This window comes from Megachile rotundata, chromosome 9 (genome assembly GCF_050947335.1).
Source record: "Megachile rotundata isolate GNS110a chromosome 9, iyMegRotu1, whole genome shotgun sequence".
In the NCBI taxonomy this organism is placed as follows: Eukaryota; Metazoa; Arthropoda; class Insecta; order Hymenoptera; family Megachilidae; genus Megachile; species Megachile rotundata.
Window position 1 is genome coordinate 7191897 of NC_134991.1, and position 20271 is coordinate 7212167.

The 20271-nt window shown below is 38.6% G+C and overlaps 1 protein-coding gene across 4 annotated transcripts in view; it reads left to right on the forward strand.

Moving 5' to 3' along the window:
- The window catches only part of cv-c (RhoGTPase activating protein), a 364242-nt gene that overhangs the window by 123733 nt on the left and 220238 nt on the right, over positions 1 to 20271 (forward strand). For 3 of the 4 annotated variants that reach the window (XM_076535698.1, XM_076535696.1, XM_076535697.1), the window contains exons 3-7: positions 9179 to 10723; positions 10803 to 10974; positions 11568 to 11807; positions 12393 to 12632; positions 13536 to 13726. In XM_076535698.1, coding sequence (XP_076391813.1) covers positions 9179 to 10723; positions 10803 to 10974; positions 11568 to 11807; positions 12393 to 12632; positions 13536 to 13726 — 2388 coding nt within the window. The remainder of the gene's footprint in view (positions 1 to 9178; positions 10724 to 10802; positions 10975 to 11567; positions 11808 to 12392; positions 12633 to 13535; positions 13727 to 20271) is intronic. The other variant, XM_076535699.1, reaches the window with a different exon arrangement.

Here is a 20271-nt window from a genome sequence, read left to right on the forward strand (position 1 = left end):
AGTGCCCGACTGTTTGCATACTGTTTGATGTGCTATCTTGCTATTTTATGCTGTGTTACCACGTGCTTTATAATTACCCGTTAAATATTTACCTTAAACATTCAGGTAGATGTTTACGTGGTATATGAATGTGTGTTTGAATTGCAAGGTGATAGGGTTTTCAAAAATTAGGGTTTTTAAAGGTTAGAATTACTGTATTTTGTAGTGCCACGTGTTGAGTTTTTACGCATTTTATTGTCAAAGGTTGAGGTTTCTACGCGTTGAAATTATTGTGGTCAAATTACTGTGCATTGAGTTTACTGTGCATCGAGTTTACTGCGCATTCATATTACTATGCACTGCGATTACTGCGCTTAAGATTATTGCGCAGTACAATGCGCGTTATGACTTCTCTGCATTAACATTACTATTCATTGAGATTGCAATGCATCAAAATTGTTATGCGTTATATCGCCACTTATTCTTCTTACTCATTCTAATTACATCATATTGAGATTACTACGCGTTGCAGTTATTACACATTGAGATTGCTACACATTGAAGTTACGTATAGAAGCTACTATGTTACGTTACCATACGTAAAGAATACTATCCGATGAAGTTTTCACGTATCGTATCGGCACGTGTTATATCGATATACATCATATGCGTTATATGTACTATTAAATGTACATCGCATGCATTATACTATTAATATCGCTATGCGATATTACAGACATCACCACGCGTAATATCACCACGTATTAAATTGCCACCCGTTACCCTCGTTACATAACATTTATACCAATAATCAATCGTCTAATTTCACCCGAAGATTTACGTGCAACTTTCTAAAATGCCAACTGGTGTTTCCAGCAAATGTCACTGCAAAAAAGCGGAACATAAAAATGCAACTCTCGTCAAAGTGCAATCTCCAATCGATCAAAAGCATTTAATCAACCGTTTTCTTCAAACTAATCGCGACAGATGTACCGTTTTACGAGAATCACCGTAAGCGTATCCGCTCGTTTTAACGACCGCGCGAATGTCTCCGCGTGCGTTGATAAATACGCTAACGAAGCCGCTAAATTAGCCCGTGAAAGTAAATAAATTGTGCTAATTGCCCGTCCGCAGGTGTCTCCCGTGGAAAAATCAGATTTTCTCCGGGTTGAAAATGGCGTGTATTTTTTGTTCGTTTCCGTGACGACGGTAGGTGGAAAATTTCACGGTGAGGCAAAACCGGTGACTGGTCGAACGATCAGTGTCATCAGACACGCTGTCTCTGTCCTCTTGCACCATCAATAAAAACGATAATGGACCGGTTGACGTGGTATATTAGCGACTTTGATGCGCTTCTCTTACATGGACCACTATTCGCGACCGGATTCCTCTTCTTCATCTTCTAACCAGCCTCGCCGACAGTTCTTTATTAATTTTTCTTCTGCCGCGTGTCGACAAGGTAAAGGAGGCCGATTTGGCACACGGTGAAATCACCAGGATGTCGTAAGGTCATTGTGAGTCTTGTCCTCCGCTCGTAAAGCTGGTAATTAATTCGTTTGTACTTGAATCGCGTACCGTGATTGATGCTTTACATTGAGCTGCAGGAAGTACCCGCTGCATTCCACGACCCTGTTTCGAACGCAGAAGACGTGTAAATTTCTTGCAGCACGCGTTCACGTTGTTTATGATCGATTTTCACAAATACTTCTCCTTCGTCGCTCGTTAATTTTCTACATTTCTTCTCCTTTCATTTTATCTTCCATCTTTAACTTTCAAGTTTTACCTTCTAATTACAAATTTTCAGTTTAATTTTATCTGGATATTTTGTTAAAGTTAAATTAAACAGGTGGTTAATTTTTATATTAATTAGGTAATTTTTTATTAGAAAATTTTTTAAGGTTAGTTTGTTTAAGACAAGATAGGTTAGGTTGTCTAACTTAATACATTGTGGATCATTTTTACAGGATGACACTTCTATTGTACTCAGGTTAGGTTAGCTAGGTTAGGCTGTCTAACTAAACTTAATATGGTTCCTTTTTCCATGGTGACATTTTTACTGTAATCAGGTTATGTTAGGTCAGTTTAATTTTATCCAGATACTTTGTCAGGGTTAAATTGATTAGATAACAGCTGATTAACTTATTATATTAATCAGGTAATTTTTTATTAAAAAATTTTTTAAATTTAGTTTGTTTAGGACAAGTTAGATTAAGTTGTCTAATTAAACCTAATATGATTCATTTTTATATGGTGTCATTTTTATTGTGCACAGGTTAGGTTAGGTTAGGTATCTACATAATCTGAAAGGTAATTTGTATATTCCTAAACTATTGTTGTTAATCGTAGTTTCATCACTACTTTGTTATTTACGTACTGATTTATTCATTCGTTCTTTTATACATATATTCATTCAGTTGCTTCTATTTGTTTATTTCCTCAGTGATTCATGCTCTCTCATTCATTTATTCATTTGCTCTTTAATTTACGATTGCAGTCTCAGAATACAATCGAATATCCTCCGTAAGAATACAAACCAAGTATACACCGTCCATTTTAAGAAGAAAATTTGTTCTTTCACTCGACGGTTCAACGGCATCACAGAAATTAATCTACGTTTCAATCAGGAACCGTGACAAAGGTACTTGCCATCAAAGAATTTGACTCATCGATTTCGAGCCGTGCAATTATTCGCCACCGACGGGTCAAATTTTTTCTTCATTTGCAGCTTCTTCGTTCGTTGACCGACTGCACTGCGTGATCATTAACGAATCGCCGACAAACGTTCCGAAGATTTCGTCCAGCCATTCATTTTGCCCTCTGCTTTCGAAAGGATTCGAGCACCCTTACAGTCTTCTGTGCATACCTGTGCATCTCTTCTTACGTAGAATGCTCGAGATCGTGGAAATGCAAGGGTTCAAAGGAACAGTACAAGATCAAAAGACTTCCCCTTTTCCTGTGTAATCATTTCCTCCTATCAATTAAAAGATACTTCAGTTTGCGAACTGATTACTGTATCTTTTTTCGGTGACATAATTGCAATTTGTTGCCGAAGCAGTGTGAATTCACTCGTGGAAAATTCAAAGTTTGATATTCTTTGTGAAATTGTTTCTCAAATTTTGTATGGTTAGTTTGATTTATTGTAACGCATTGAGATTCTTATGGATGCAGATTGGAAGACGTTAAAATTGTGTTGCGTTGAGATTTTAGCACATTAACATAGCTATGCGTTTAGATTTCCACGAGTCGTAATATCAAGCATTGCATTCTCTACACATTATATTTTCACGCGTTGAGTTTCTCACATATTAAGTTTTCTGTGTGTTAAATTTTCCACGCGTTGAGTTTTCCACATGTTATATTTTTACGCGCTAAATTCTCATGCGTTGTACTTCAACGAGAAGATGTCCTCACACGTGATATTTTCAGCGCATCGTGTTTACAACACGTACCCTCCATACGTTGAGTTTTTCACATATTAAGTTTTCTGTGCGTCAAATTTTCCACGCGTTGAGTTTTCCACATGTTATATTTTTATGCGTTAAATTCTCATGCGTTGTACTGCAACGAGCAGGTGTCCTCACGCGTGGTATTTTCAGCGCATGTTTACCACACGTATTCTCCATACGTTTAGTTTTTCACACACTGTGTTCTCAATGAGTTCATCACGTCATATTTTCAACATTTGGTAGTTTCAACACGTTACATTCTCCTCACATTGTTTCCCACGAGTTCAGTCCTCAGTAGTTTTCTCCACCCATTGTATCCACCATAATCCTATCTCTTATATCACCCATTCGATCTAATTACCTTCCTCGAATAAATCTGTACGATCTAAAAATTCCATAAATTTACTGAACCTGTACTATACGCGCACAGTTTTAATTGCATCGTCGCAGTCAATTTACAGCCTCATATAAGTCGGATCATTGGTTGTCGCGTTCTCAGCGAACGTGTTAAATAACGCTTATGTTAATGGTCATAGGTGAGCCAATATCCTTCGAGGGAGGTTAAGATATTGTCGGTTTCGTAACACCGGCGACTTTGTAGGCGTCTCTTGTAATGGCAGCCTAGCTAAGGATATATCTCTATTTGTGCCCGGGCTAAGGCGGAAATATACACGATGCGAGGAGAAAAAGAAAAGTCGTCAGAGTCGTGAGTACGCCAATACACGGTGATGTACGAGCGAGACGTGGTCGCTAATAGCGATCGGGACAATGGTGTATTTAAAATTTTATCGTTTGCTCGACGAGGACCGTTATGAATCACGTGCAGTCGTGATTTAATAACTGAGCTCGGCTATGGTCCTTGGCGAAGCTCTTCTGCCTCCATGTCTTGTCGATGAAAATATTTCGAGATTTTTATGCACCATGCCTCTTCAAAGCCAAAATACCCTTTCATTAATTCTAGACAGATAATTAATACAAAAGTATTGGGATTTCATATTCATATCTTTACAGTGCTGAAGAGTGTTAAAAGAAATTTCAGGGTTCTTAATATACTGCAAACAAACTAGATTCTAATATACCGCAAATGAAATTGACATCATCCAAATTTGTAGATTTTTTTTTTAATAAAAAAGTAAAAGAATACAGCAGTTTTCAGAGTACCGTTAAAGAATGTTAAAAAACGTGTTATTTAACTGAGAATGTAATTGATATTAATCAAGTTTGCTCATTGCTTTAGTTTACTACTTTCCCTCGATGGAGTCGAGGGACTCTCGTTTTCACTTCACATATTTGTCGAGAACAAGTCGAATTTATTATCCATTGTTAGAGGCAGAAAAAAGTTGCACGATTCCATGGAAGTTGCGCGTTAAAGTCGTATAAGTTTATAGCCAGAACTTCTTCGATTATTACGTTTCATAAAGCTCTTAGCACAGTGAAAGTAAATGCGAGAAAATCAATAGAGCCGTGTTCAATGGCGGTTTTCTAATCATCGGTCATTAAAACACTTTATTGCTTTGTACGTGTAATTTCTCCAATTAAGATTCTGAAAACATTTGAGGTTTCATTCGGTCTTATTGGATTTAGATCGGAGCCGCGTTCATTATTGCTATTTCATAAAATCGTGCCAGTGAATCGTTGGTCACTTTTATCGTATCGTGGTTACGTGGTGAATTTTCAATACTGCAAGATTAATGAAGGAGCAATTTAATCGGGAATCGAATCTGAACCTCGCCCAAGAGCATCTTTTCGAATCAAGCTCGATTGCGAAAGACAATCGAAGGAAAGTCGGTCGTTAAATCGAGCGGACTGTTTCCATCAGCTGGCACGGAAGTGTTCGTGAATCGTCTTGATTGGGATTGCATTTAATCTCGGACAGATGCACGTCTACAATCGCGATCCCATTCTAATATTCTCCATCCATAACGCTCCGCTACTCTGTACATTTATCAAATTAATATCCACGCGAAAGCTTGCGTACTTTTATCGGCCATCTATTTATTTAGGATTTTTCAAACGACTGTTAATATTATCTCTGTTGAGCTTAAATTTCCTAAAGCTGATTACAATTATTACAATAATTTGTATTGTGTTTGTATCACAATATTAATGTTTATCAGAATTATTTCAAGTTCTCAGATATTCAATAGAAATATTTATTAACAATGAATAGATTCTTCTAAAAATCTAGTTGTGCATCTTAAATTATCCAGTAAGCTATTGTCTAATAGTTGTTTATATAGTGGTCAGTTATATGGCAGAGAGTTACTTAGCGCTCACTTATCTGACATGCACATATTTGACGTGTGTATTACCTCATATGAGTAAGCATTAATCTGGCAGATAATTATATTGGAAGTATTACTAAGATTATATTATTACAAATTTTTATATTAGAATCATGTCAAGTTTGCAGATATTTAATAGAAATGTTTATTAACAATGAATAGATTCTTCTGAAAATCTAGCTGTGCATCTTCAATTATATGCTAACCAATTACAATGTAATATCTAATAGTTATTCATATACTGGACAGTTATTTGGAAGACAGTTACTCAGCGGTGACTTATCTGACGTGCGTATATTTGACGTGCAACCTCATATGAGTACGTATTAATCTGACAGACTATCTTGGAAGTACAAATTATATTATAATTTCACAAAAAAAACTTCTAAATGATTTTTGATTGAATGATAATATATCAAGAGTGTCTCCAAGCATCTTCCCTTTCATCGGCGCGAAATCTTCGACTTTCAATCTGCCCGTAATAAAATCCCAGTTACGTGTCTGACTGTGGATCGGAGTTATTATAACCAGCCAGCCGATTAATCATCGAGCACGAGCTTCCCATTGTCCTGACACGGGTGTTGCATTGTGCGCTCGAAGCTAGGTGGTTGACTTACGTGGGACAACGGAATATAACTATCCAGCGGTTGTCCATCGATCTCTTATCGGTGACTAATCTGTGCCTCGATGTATCTATCTTTCTACCGTTCCGATCGCTAATTCTCCGTGCGTTGGTGTCGCAACGGAAATCGCAACCGTTTAATTCGTTCTCGACTGCAATTATCTTTTTAAGCAAATCCACTCGATAGACAATGAAATTAACCTATTATCTTCAAACGTTGAAGTCACAATCCCACTACCATTCGAATATCGCTCATGCAGATTCAATATACGATTAATCAAAGACAATTCAATCGAAACGTTATCCATAAATTTTATCCATAAGATAAAATTCGTTAGAAAAGAAATGAAGTTATCCGAAAGAGATACCCGACTGAAAGACAGTGAAAAAGAAGAGTCCGGTATGAAAGACGCGTTAGGCGAACGAGGGTGCAATTTTTCAGTTTCACCGATAGCTCTGTATCGCGAAGCGTTAAATATTCTCGCCTCAAATGGTCCGCGCGTTCGCGAATAATATCCACCGTTTGATTAATGATAGACTCTGGTATCAGCGTCTCGGTATCTCCCGTACGGGATCACAATTCGACCTAGCCGGCTAGGTTTAATCAAGCTTTTCATTACGTGCAGCGCAGCAAAACTGCGGCTGCTTGATAGATCGTCCATGCGTCGAAGGTGATGCGATCTTTTGGTCGTCGCTATCAAGCATGAAACGTGAGTCGCTCGAATCGGCTTCGCTTTATGTAAATCCGAATTGAATGAACAAAGATCACGCGGGACAGAATAGGATAGACGCTCGTAAATGAAAATGTTGGCATGGAAAAGTGAGAAACTCAAGGTGCAAGCGTGGCGGAAGGAGTAACGCGTGAAATCAACGCGACGATTGTAAAAGCATGTGGATCGTACACATGGATGATAATGATTGATGAGCCTGAAACAAAGAGGTCATTTCAGTTTTTGCCCCGTTGTTTCCTTGTTGTAATATCCTTCGTTTCGTCTGGTAACCTCGAATTAATCTTGGTAACTTATTAATAATTTCGCGATGGATCGTGTTTCGTAATTTATCCTTTGTTCGATGTAATTAGTCTCGATCTCACGAAAGTTAACGCGGTGAATTTTTATTTTGCCGGCGTGAAAAGTTACGAAACACTGTGTTCTTTTATTTTACGAACGACCCTACCACTGACAGCCAGAAGATTGACGAAGTAGTAATAAGATTGAACGTTATGGATCGTACCTTCGAAGGTCGGCCTTTCGAAGGTTGTCTTCAAGATTTTTTGAAATAACACGAAACGATACAAACTGCTGACCCAAACTTCGATCTCGTATCTTGTAACTGTTGCAACTTTCAATATATCAATATAATCAATAACGTACTTAAAAATTAATTGACAGCTTTATTTTTAACACCATAAATGTTAAACTTGAATACATTCAATGCTTAATCATTTACAATAATACATGTATTAAACTGCAAACACACTTCGTTATTAATCAGCCATTTTGTATTCAAAACGTTAATCAAATCTAATAATTTTCATTGAATTTGCTGAAAGAGAAAAACTGTATAAAACTTTCTGTTACATCTTATTTTGTTTTTGTGTCAAAGTGATGCGTTGTTATCGCACGCACGAGATCTTCAATGTTTCAAAATGGCCGTTACAACGTTGCAACGTGAAACCGAATCAGCGATCGGTAAAAGCGGCAGCAGCCGAGTAGAAAAGTCGAACAAGTGTCGTACGAACCGAACAGGTTTCTAAACCGGTGATCAAGGTTAATTGACCCTTGTCTACGGGAAAGATCTGCCCATAAATTAGAGACATCACTTTCTATGGCCTGTCGCGGGCACGCGAAATAATTGGAAAAGGGGATCGTCCGAGTCGATTTTTCATTTCGTGTTGCAAATGAACGAGTTGTTTGGATCGCGTCGGTTCTGTCAGCATCATAACTGCTTCATTATGTAGCATTTTATTAAGGGGCTCTCTCGATATACACACGTGTGAACACACCGCGGTTTTAATCTTCCTTTTCTTGTTTCACGGGAATCAACAGAGATTGTTGCAGGGTTTTTTGCGCGGACGATGAGAAGCTAAATGTTAGCTATTTGCTATTTTTTCTTCACAGAGAATTAATAAACGAAATAAACATCACGGGATTATGTTCTATTCTATCAAATAATCAGCTGTTTTCTACTCAAGACTCTACATAATCGGGAAAGTACGCACATCATGATTTCCTTATTTATAAATGAAGAAATATCTCATTTCAATTAATAATTTACGAGTAATACCGCTTTATAGAAAGTTGTATTATGTAGTGTTAGGTCTTTTAACATTCACACTGAAACCTGCAGTCGATTATGAACGCGTTAACTGACGTTTTAGTTTGATAATCCAGCAGCTGCTGTTATTAAGCTGTGAAACGCATCATTTCTCAAGACATGCTGTGAATATCGCCTTCTGACGATATAATCAAGCGAAGCAAGCTTTTCTTGAAAGCAATCGAAACGTCAATGTCGCTGCTATCAGCTTTCGCACAGGTGTTATCGATTAAATTGCAGAATCAACTGGTCAATTTTACGTATTACACGAAATTTATAAATTCTACCGTGATAGATTATGATACACAATAAATGAGAGGTCGAAATATTTTCAGTGGAATTTCATCTAGTTATTTATGATTACCACGCACTGCTGAGCTGAAAGTAATCTTTTAGACGGGCACTTGACCTACACGTCATTACTGTACACCGAAAGAGTCAAAAACGTGTTCCATTTTTTTTATGTTATTATAGATAGAATGCTGATTATACCCGTTTCTCTAAACATTCTCGTTTTTTCTGTGAAACAGGAGGAGATCGGTGAGATCATCGAGTCAGCACCGAGCACTCCGCTGCTCATTACCGACGAGCCAAAGTACCCGTCGCAGTCAGCTACGAATCAGCCTGAAAAGCAAACGAACGAGGTGCACGGTGGCGTAAAGTCATTACCGGTGAAAAGCTGTCCGTTCAGACGACAAAATTCCTTGGGCAGAGGGTGCAACGGTGTGGAGGACATAGGCGATTGGTCGAACAGCATCCTGGCCGAGTTCAACACGCTGATCGAGAACGAGATCAACGAGCTGACGAAAGAGCTCGAGCGGAACCAAAAGAAGGAACCGGCGGGGATCGTGAAGTACAGGGAGCTGCTGAACGAGTTCGGCATATCGGACAGCGAGAGTTCCATTGGTAGCTCGTGCGAGGCATCGACCGATCGATCATCGTCCCGGCGAAACAGGGAGACACACCGTGACCGACGAAATGGAAAGTTGTTCACCGACGAGATAGCCCATCGTTTGCTCTTGAACTCCGATTACGACGAGCCGCATGATCGTGTCGTTTCGCCGGAAAACAGTCGTCGGAAGAGCGGAAGTTTGCCGGAGAATCTGCAGGACGTTATCGCGGGTCGATATCCACGCGGCGATGCGGTGAATTCCGATTACGACGAGCCCAGCAATTCTTCGTCGATGAATTTCATGGAGTGCCACGGCCAGATCGACCGAAACTCTTCTAGTCTACCGTCGAAGTTGGATCGCAAACACGTGGCCGACGGTTCGCGAACCAACTACCTCGAAAACAGTTATGAACAACCAAAGAAACGCCTAGAGATAAGTTCGAAGACCAATGACGACACCGGTGCCGACAAACCCGTCGCGTCGTCCCACATCAGCATCGTCATCGACACCGATAAAACGATCGATGGATCGAACGCTAAATTGCCACCCAGGCAACGTTTGGATGCACACAGGAAGACTAGTCTTCCGTTGAACCTGATGAGCCAGAAACGGAGAAGGACACCCAGGTTGGCCAGACTTCGACGCAACGATGATCAGATGGACGCCGACGACCTTGACGAGGAGAAAAAATCGCTGGACGTTAATGGAGCAAAGTCGGCACCGGTTACCCCGACCGAGGAGAAGAAATCTCCATTCTCGAAACTCTTGTGGAAGAAACACGCACCTGTCTTTCGCGAGAACGCTGAGGACGTTGTGCTCGTTAGAGTGTCCTCGTTACCCGATCAGGACTTTCTTCAGTTGGAGAACGAGACGTCGCAGGATGTCAAAAATAGCAGGGTCAGTTCGAAGGAAGGCTTGTCGAAGAAGAGGGCCGTTTCTCCTTTGACCTTGCGTTCGGACGTTTCTGCTAAGAGGTTGTCAGAGTCTGATAAGGACATCAGACAGATCAGCCCGGTGGACTTGAAAAAGTTCTCCCTTTCGAGATCCAGGGGGAACGATGTGGGTATCAGTTGCGATCTTCCAGAAGACAATCCTGGCTCCCTTGGTAGCGTCGACAGCGGGAAACTGGAGAACGGAGACGTGAAAAAGATAATGGATGAGCAGAACTCCAGATCTGGTTCGGTGAGGACATTTGTTTTATTTAACAAAGACATTCAAAAAACGAAGACATTTTATGATAAACAAATTGGAATGTTTTCAGCTACCAATTTCTCTTCAGTCTTTGCTGTCAAAGCTTAGAAACGGTTCCGGATCGTGTTGTCCAAATAGTCCACCAATGGATTCACTTACTTGCTTTGACATGGCAACGCAAACTTCACCACCTATTTCCAGAAGCTCCAGCTTCACCTTCAGCGATTGCGAATCTCCTCGAGGTAACTTCCATAACCAAGTGTTATTAAAACTTCTGCGAGTTTGTTATTGTTCAAAGTTTCACTTCCACTTCAGTCGTTCTTGAATTGACACGGTTACGAACTTCGCGTGAAGAAGTGGAGAGGGATTCTGCAAAAGTATGCGTTTGTGTGCTTAACATCTTCGGTACTAAACTGTCAACATAAATATTGTCTAACATTTTCACACCGATATTAATATTCAAAGTAAACATTTGTAACAAAGTGTAAAGTGCAAACATTTTATTGAGATACCTTGACGTCCATAAAGAATATTCATTTGTACAACAGTAGGAATATTAGTGGACAATTTACTCGGCATAATTTATCTTTGAAATAAAAACAAGCAGTTCACTATTATAACTGTTCGTCATAACGACTAAAACGACACTTTCTTTGACATAAAAGTAAAGAGGGACTCGACAAACATTCTTCAACGTTCTATGCAAAGCTTCGCAAATTAATTAACTGCTTCTCAACGAATTTAGAGCTTGAGAACAACGAGAGAACTTTGAATTCTGCGAATTTCGTAGTTGTTCGCAAGCGTATTATCTCTGCTTTGAAACGAATGTTCGCAGCGGAATCGCAAATGGATTCGCAGTCGTTCCAAGACGAAAGCACGTTGGATCCAGCATCGCCGCAAGACACCGTGGACGATGACAATAGATCCTCGTCCTCCTCCCAGGACCTTCTGCAGAGCATGGACGAGATTTCCTCCGGAAGTCTGTCGCCGGATACAATCGACCGAGCATCTCCGCTCGAGAGCGGTATCGGCACTGCCAGTCCTCCTAGAAGCACAGACCGACGGATAGTTAAGCGTAAGTCGATTATCGTTTCTCGAAATGGAATTACGGTGAAATTGCCGCGAGCCTTCCTGCAACGATGTTCTCCGCCCTTTAACCCTTTGACGGATCACCTCTTCTACAAAATCCTCTACGCAATATAATCTTCCTTTAAACTAAATTAGCTCATATATTAGTATTCTTTTAATTTACATATCACACACTATTATGTAGTGTATACATAAATGACTATGTATATACGTATAGTGTATTATAAATGACTTATACAATACGTCATACATAGCTAAATGAATGGTATATATTATCATAAATAATTTCATAAATTTTTGTGGTGCACATTTGTGGCTTAGGTCATAAGACCCCTTAAATGTCTCACCTGAAGTGCTCCACCTGAAAGCAGCCCTACTCAAAAACGTATTCATACGCCAACTATAGCACCATTCCCTAATCTTTTGCACCGCCTCTGATGGCCACTGAACTTGTTACTTGTGATCGTCAAACCGTATCCACGACCGTTTAGTTAAACACGATACCTATCTAAAATATAAACCAAATACTTGATACAAAGAATTGATGGAACGTAAAATGTCTGTCGAGCAGCCCCGTCGTCGAACAAGTGTCATCGCAAGGAGACCTGGGAGAGGATCCGGCGACGACCATCGAAACTGAGCTCGCGAAACGACAAGCATTCTCAAGACGTGTGGATCAAACGCGAAAGCGTGCACACGCAAACGAAAGAAAACGACGATCAATATTCTCAGGACGCGGTGGACAGCAGCAGCGGCTTGGACGACACCCTGCCGAGGACCAAACCGCTTCGTCCGACGAATCTGCCGTTGTGTAAGTTTCATTAACGTGCGCCGAAGCACGAAAGCCTGCTAATCGTGCCTCTAAACACGCGGCCATAATGCACGGCTGAAGAGACACGCGAATTGCACCGGCTGGAAAGGCAACTCGTTCGAAAGGACAATATTCCACGAAGTCAAACACGCCACTTTTGTCCGGTCCGTTTGCGAAGCAATTAACTCTGTCCCGCGTGGTTTTGATCGCAGAAAACCCTTTACCGCGAGCGGAAAAATCGTTGAATGGCAATCAATGTTATTTTCGAGCCGATGGAAGCGGATAAAGCGTACGAAACAACGCGTTCCCGAGGGAAACGTAACGAAGGAAATGGCTGATTGCGGATCGTGGACTTTATATGGACAGTAACGAGATAACATGGCTAATAATTTCGCAACGAGGAAAAGATATTTTCGTACTGAATAGAATGCAGTGAGGGATTTTTTTCGGTCATTAATTTTGTTTTATGTCCAATTATGAAAGTTTGGTATTCTGGGGGGAGAAAAGTTTGTAATTCGCATTGCACTCAAATTTTATGCAGGTTCAACAAATTTTAGGAGCGATCAATTCTCAATTTTAAAACCTACCAATTTTTTAATTTTCAGATTTAAAAATTTTTCAACATTCACATGTTCAAATATTCAAATTCGTAAATATTCATATATTCGAATGTTCGAATGTTCAAATGTTTAAGCTTATAATATTTCACACCTTCTAATCTTCAAACTTCCAAATTTTTGCACATCCAAATTTACAAATTTTCCAATTTTTGCCAGTTTTCAAAGTGATGAATATTTAAGTTTAATTCAAACATCTGAATTTTTCAATCTTCGAACTTTCGAGTTGGTTTTTCAGATTGTGAGTAAGAATTATAGAGAATAATTTAGTTCATTATATTATTAGGTCTGTCCACCGCGAGCAGTTCTTTAAGTTCTGGAGAATTGTTGGAAACTCCTCCGCGTGCACCCTCTTCGCCCTCGGCAGCGAGTCTTCAACTAAAACCGGAACCCCTCAGCGTCGAGATGGGCGGAAAGAGCAGCAGCGCGCCATTGTTGGAGAACAACGACGCTCAGAAAGCGAACGGGAAGGTGCCGGTGAGTCATTTTTATTAAATATATAATTACTTCTAAAATGTAACACAATGATTAAATCACTATAAACTGAAAATACAATTCTGTTTGTATTCATTAATCAACAATCATACTATCACTGAAAATTCATGATCTATTGCAAAAGTCATAAAATTAAATCTGCAACTTCCCTTTCGAAAATTGCAGCTTCTAACTCGTTCAATTAAATTTGTATTTTAATTGGGATTAAATAGTCGTTAACGGGGCAATTAAAAGTTTGGAAAGCATGGAAGTTCCAGCGACCATTTCACATTCCCGTGTCCGTATCGATCAACGCTATGATATCAATGATAAATAACCGTAGCCTATCCCGAACATACTGACAATTGTCCGACCGGTACGAGGCAACAACGTGTCTCGGAGAGATATTTCTTTAAATATCGATAACAGAGAGACGAGCATGACTCGAGGAGCACGAGTGAAGTTCGGGATTTAGCCAAGAGTATCGTCCTAGGTTCAATAGAGTGCATTAATCACGTGGCAGCAAAGCGTGTATGGCATTTGGCATCGAGATTACCAAGCGGAGATACGTTGCTTCGACTGTTAGTCCATTCGGTGATCCGCGCTTTATGGGCCACCATTAGTCTCTGCCCACGTGAAGCGTGTACGTTGCGTGGCATTGACCATCGCGAACACGGTATTTGTATTTCACTCGGCGTGTTGTTGCGGTGCGTGTACGGTACGTGTGGGCCGGCTCAGGGCATCGTAAGATTGACACTTTGTTGGCACGATGAACCTTAATTTCCCTTTCATGACAGGTATATCTACACCTGCTACACGAAGCAACTCGAATATCTTGCAAATTAACCGATTCGCGGGGAATTGATTCGCTGAAAGACCCCTTCGCGATCGCTGTTCTTTCGTGTACTCTTGTTTGTTCTCGTGTTATGAGCGAAAACGGTACTTTCACATTTACTTTGAAAATATATTTTTTTAGGTGTCGTTCTTTATATTTACACTTTAGTAGAGGTTTACAAATTGCGAGGTGGAGTAGTGACATTTTATTTAATTTCAATTTTAACAGATCAATTATTAATTTCAAAATTTCTGCTGTATATAAAATACTTGAAAGTTTGAGAATCTTTAACTTTGATTTATGACTTTTTTTGTGTTTGAAAATTTGGAAGTAAATTTGAAAATTGAGGAATACAAGATTCGAAGAACTGCAAAGAAAACTCTAAAATTCTAAAATTTGAAAATTAATTGAATTTACTTGACGAACACCCATGCCACGATCTCCTGTCTACGAAAATGAAAAATGTGAGCGTATGAGATCTTAAATTTGTAATCTCAGCGGGACACCATGTCATTCAATATCTCGTAAATAGATCGGATTTTTGTTTATATAAGGTCCATGTACATTCGATTGTACAACGATTGTACAACTGATATTTAGTGAACATGATGAGCTTAATCCTTCCCGTGACGACTATCTCCACCTACTTCACGAATCAACAATGTACCATTCGAATGATTCGTACGATTACAGATTGATCGAGGACCGATATCTTGTAATTACTATTGCTTTATAATTTCTGTACACTTATTATTTTGATCGTCTTTAAATTGCAAATTGTGAATGTTTATCGCAACAGTTGTAAAAATAAAATGATTCGAAAATTATCATCAGGTTAAGTATAAAATTAAAGTGTTTGAAATCCTTTTAAACGTGTATACAGAAGTTTTACGATGTAATAAATGTTGGGAATTAAATATCATTAAATATTAATCGAGAGATAAAAAGTTTAATATCCTTTGAGGATGTAAATTCAATTTCTATTCGAAAATGAGGAGAACGTGCATCGAATAGAGACGATCGATACGTGTTAGACCTGTTCGCTAATTTTAGACTCTTCGTCAACAATTTTCACACTCAATTAGTTGGTTGCAGTTTCCGTGGTCTCTTTTTACACTTGAGTTTAATCGTAGTTTGCTCGTTGGTCGTTTCAGTTTTATTTCTTCTTAACTAGAAAAAAAGAACTTCCTCTTAACCTTATGTTATAGACTTCCTACCATAATATGTTCCTATCACACTTTTTTCGAAATTTAAATCAATTTCGGGTGTTACTTGGTAATGGGATTTTTACGTTAAAATAATGCAACGTTGTGATCTAAAAGTTATTTATATGAACGTAATTTTATAAAAACTCAAGTTGGATTACAAAGTTGCCACAAAATTTGTCATTGAATGAAAGTTGCAGAAATAATATTTGTTCATGTCTGGCAAAAACGCAAGATAAATAATCCGCGGAAACGGCGAGCCTTCTTGGAAAATAAACTTCGTTTCCCCAGTTTTTCTCGTAAAGCTCGATGGAGAATTAAAAACACGAAAACGAAAGAAAATTAGTAATTCTTTTGACGTAATGCCGCGTCTCATAGAAAATTAATAACGAAACGAGAGCTGAAAGCTTCGCGCCTGTTTTTTCAAGTGCGCCGGATGAGAGATTAATTTTAGCCTCGACCGAGATTAATTATTCAATCGACGAAAAGTTTGCTCGCGTTTCAAATATTATCAAGCGTAATGTTCGCTTTTTGTTATGTCGGGAACATATTTCCATATTACCAAATAACTCTACACAAATTAATTAAATTGTTCAAGAATGTAAAAGTTGGGCATTTTTAGATTCTTCAAAATTTTCAGTTATTTCGTCAATTGAGAATTTTGTGGATCACTAGATAATTTCATACGTTAATTAAATAATTCTTCAACTTTTTCATCATATCATATACTGTTATTACAATTATAATATACTTCACAGTTATTATTCAATTATACTAAATGTTAGATAGAAATGATTACTTAATAATTTCACAAACATGATCTTCATAGAATTTACAACTCTCAAAATATTATTCATCCTGTTATAGTTAAATGAAACTCATTAATAATAGACTTCCATTATACCCATATAACATGTATGATTACTAATATGAGAGTCATATGTGTTCACAAAAATTCATACAAAACTCAAAAGGCAATATAACAAGACTCTACCGTATTTACCATATTTTGATACAAAATAATTAATATCCAATATTGAGTTCTATTACAAAAAAAAAACTAAATAAGTCAATCCTCCAAAATTTGGCTGTTATTTCATGGCTGACAGGAACGACGAAAAAATGACAGCTCGAGTAAGCACAGAATATTGGTTATGTTCAGTTGTGCATCGATACGAAGGGTCGTTTTTAGCATCAAAGCGTTCGAGTTGACCTTGAACGATTTACGTACACCGGACATCCACCGATGACGTTACGAGGTTAAATGCTACCAACCGAGACGCGTTGAAATCCCCATAAATTACACGACCGCCTATTACTCAACGCGGTATACAACGCGGGAAGCTGTGATTTTGCGGAAAAAATAGTCTCTTCTCAAGCGAATGAAACCATTGATATCAAAGATAGATATTTGTTAAAGTTAAATATAGACCTTTCACACGCTATTTTCCCATGTGGGCAACGATAATTTGTTATATTTCTTCGGACCTAGGGCTTTCGTGTAAGAAAACATTTGGAAATGGGAACTAATCTTTGGTGGAATTTGGAGTAGGTTTGAGAAAAATGGGTGAGGGGTTCAAGTTTCTGAATTCTCAAATTTGTATATTTGCAGTTTCTCAAGTTTCCAAATTTGAAATTTCTAAATTCCTCATTTTTGAATTTCAATATTTCCGAATTCCCTGGTTTTGCAATTTTCAAACCCTAAATTCCAAATTTCCAAATGACCCTAATTCTCAAATTCCTCCATTCCCAAATTCTCAGACCCCCAAATTCCGGAACCCCCAAATCTCCGCGATCTCGAATCCAAATTTCCAATTCCCACTCCCTCATATTTCTGAACCCTTAAATTTCTAAATCCTCAAATCCCAATATTCACAACTTTCCTGATCCCGAAATTTTCAAGCCCCCAAATATCCAAAGCCCCAAATCACCCTAATCCCCAAATTCCTCCATTCCCAAATTTCCAGATCCCCAAATTTCCAAACCTCCAAATCTCCACCTTCTCACTCAAATCTCCAAATTTCCAAACCCCCAAATTTCCGCCTTCTCAAACACTCAAATCTCCAAATATCAAAAGCACCCCAAAATCCCCAGCTTTCCAAACCTCTCCATTACCCATTTCTCCACCCGAATCACTATCAAAGTACCCGAACCACATTTTGAACCCGACACACAATATTTCACTACAAGGATGAACGAGAAACCAAAAGTAGTCCTCCGAAGATTTATCGAGTTTTATTTCCTGAAGGGTCAGGAGCGTGGCTTTTGGAGGGCGAATTCTAGAAAAACCGTTTATCTGGTCGTTTTCGGTAGAGTTCCGCCGTTGAATGCGTATTATCAATGAAGTGTCGATACACGAGGTGGCAGTTCGCGCACGAGTGAGCATCATTGCCTTGGTAAACACACGTTTTCACGATGCACACGTACGTGGGCTCGATGTCTCTTGGTGTTGGCGAGTGATCAAAGCTAATGGGGTATCGAGCCATGCCGGCATATTAATCGGTTGGCATCTCTCATACCTGTAATAGCCATCGCGTGTGGGTGGTGTGTGCAAAGGGCCCTTCAAAGAGTGGGATAGAAACTTCCGTCGAGCAGCGAAAAAATCATTGCACATGGATGTAGCAACAAGGTCTCTGGTTAACCGGGTTTCTAACGCTACTTGTGGGGTTAGGTAACTTTGAATGTGCAGTTTCAATGTTAGAAATTTGCTGATTTGCATATTGCATGTGACAGTTTCGAAATTTATAGTTTGTGGATATAGAAACTTTTGGGAGGTCCAGATATTTATTTTAGATATTTAGACATTTTACAATTTAGCAATTTGTTGTTTAGAAATGTGGACACTCAGAAATACATGAACTTATGAGTTCAAAAAAATAACTTTGAAGTGTTGCATTTCCAGATTTCAGTTAACAAGTTCTTCAACCTACTTCGATTGATTGATTTTATTTGGGCCTCGACTGCTATGATCATTGGCCAAACAACCTACTTCGATTTGCCACCTTCCATTATCAGTAAATTATTTTGTACATTAAAATATTTTTCCAGCAAGTATAATTTTTTCTGACCACCTTTCACGATATTCAAATTGCGTCCGCAAAGAGTTTAAAGGTTTTCGCACAATTACCCCGCAATTACCTTCACAGGTGCTTTGCGTGAAAATCTAAATACCCTCCCACACGCAGGGAATTAAAAATAGCCAGGAGCATAACATTAATAGAGAGCGTGCCTCCATAGAGTTAACCTTTTAATTTCAGCGTTGCAATTGCACCTTGTGCGTCCAAATGCAGTGTACCGTTTGCATGATCGAAGTGCACGTAATTAGACCAAGGATGAGTTTTCATGATTCAATCCGTTTTGTGGCGCGATTACATGCAGACGGTTGGGTCATAAAGAAAACAAGATATTTATCAAAGGAAAGCGATGAAAAGATATTTATTGAAGGAAGCCGATGAAAATTTTTACGATCGCTTCCCAGACGGAAGAACAATGATGGCGTTCGACACTCGTCGAGAAGCTTTTCACCGTGCACCTTGACCGAAGCATGAGCTTGCAATTGTGCGAACGAGAAAAGGAAGAAAGGGGTTAACGAAAGAAAAAAAAGAACTGGCAGAAGAAATAAATTGTACCGTTGGCGAGTTTTATCGGGATTCTTCTTTGAAGTTATGCAGCTCGTTAAATGCGAGCTACCCGCCTATTGGCTATTGTTCGAGAAATATTTGCAAAGTTGTTTGCGTTCTTTTGTAAATACTGCGCCAATTCGAGGGGCAACTCCGAGGCGTTTATAGCCCGATCGCGATTAACAGTTCAACTTTATTGCTTCGTATCTCGTGACGAAGGACTATTGATTTCATCAATTTCAACGTCATGAAACTTCTTAACATCCGTTCTTTTCTTTTATGATGTTTGGACAGAAATTTCAACAGGACAATTTAAATAAAATTTAACTACATATACTGCTGATATATTTGGTAAATATTTATAACTCGATTTTGACAGTATTCTGATTTTTATGTAATTTTTCGATTTTCTGGTAGTGATGGGTTTAAGTAGTGAAGGGTTTGAAGACCCTTCCAGATTTTGTTAAATTAAATGCAGAGTTCGATCGAGAAATTCTTAATGTTTTGTCAAAGTAGATCTTTAAACAATAACAAGTACCTCCAACAAAAATTTTTTTTATATATATTGTTAAGATCACATAAATTTTTGTAAAGGTTTTATTACGTTAGATTAGGTTAGAGTTCATTTTTATAAATCATTACGGTTTCCAAAATTTCTTGTTGGTAATAATAATCCACCTTGATAGTCTAAACATTTGATAAGAAGGATTACAATTTATTAAACTATATACCTCAGTGTACATCAAATTATGCAAACTAACCCACGAAATTTCCAGAGATCACATTACCTGAACTTGTTATTAGCAATAAGGAAACATTGTCACCGTGAGTCACAATTTCAATACTCTTTCATTATGTTCACCATTATGAAGCGTTATGAAACGCACC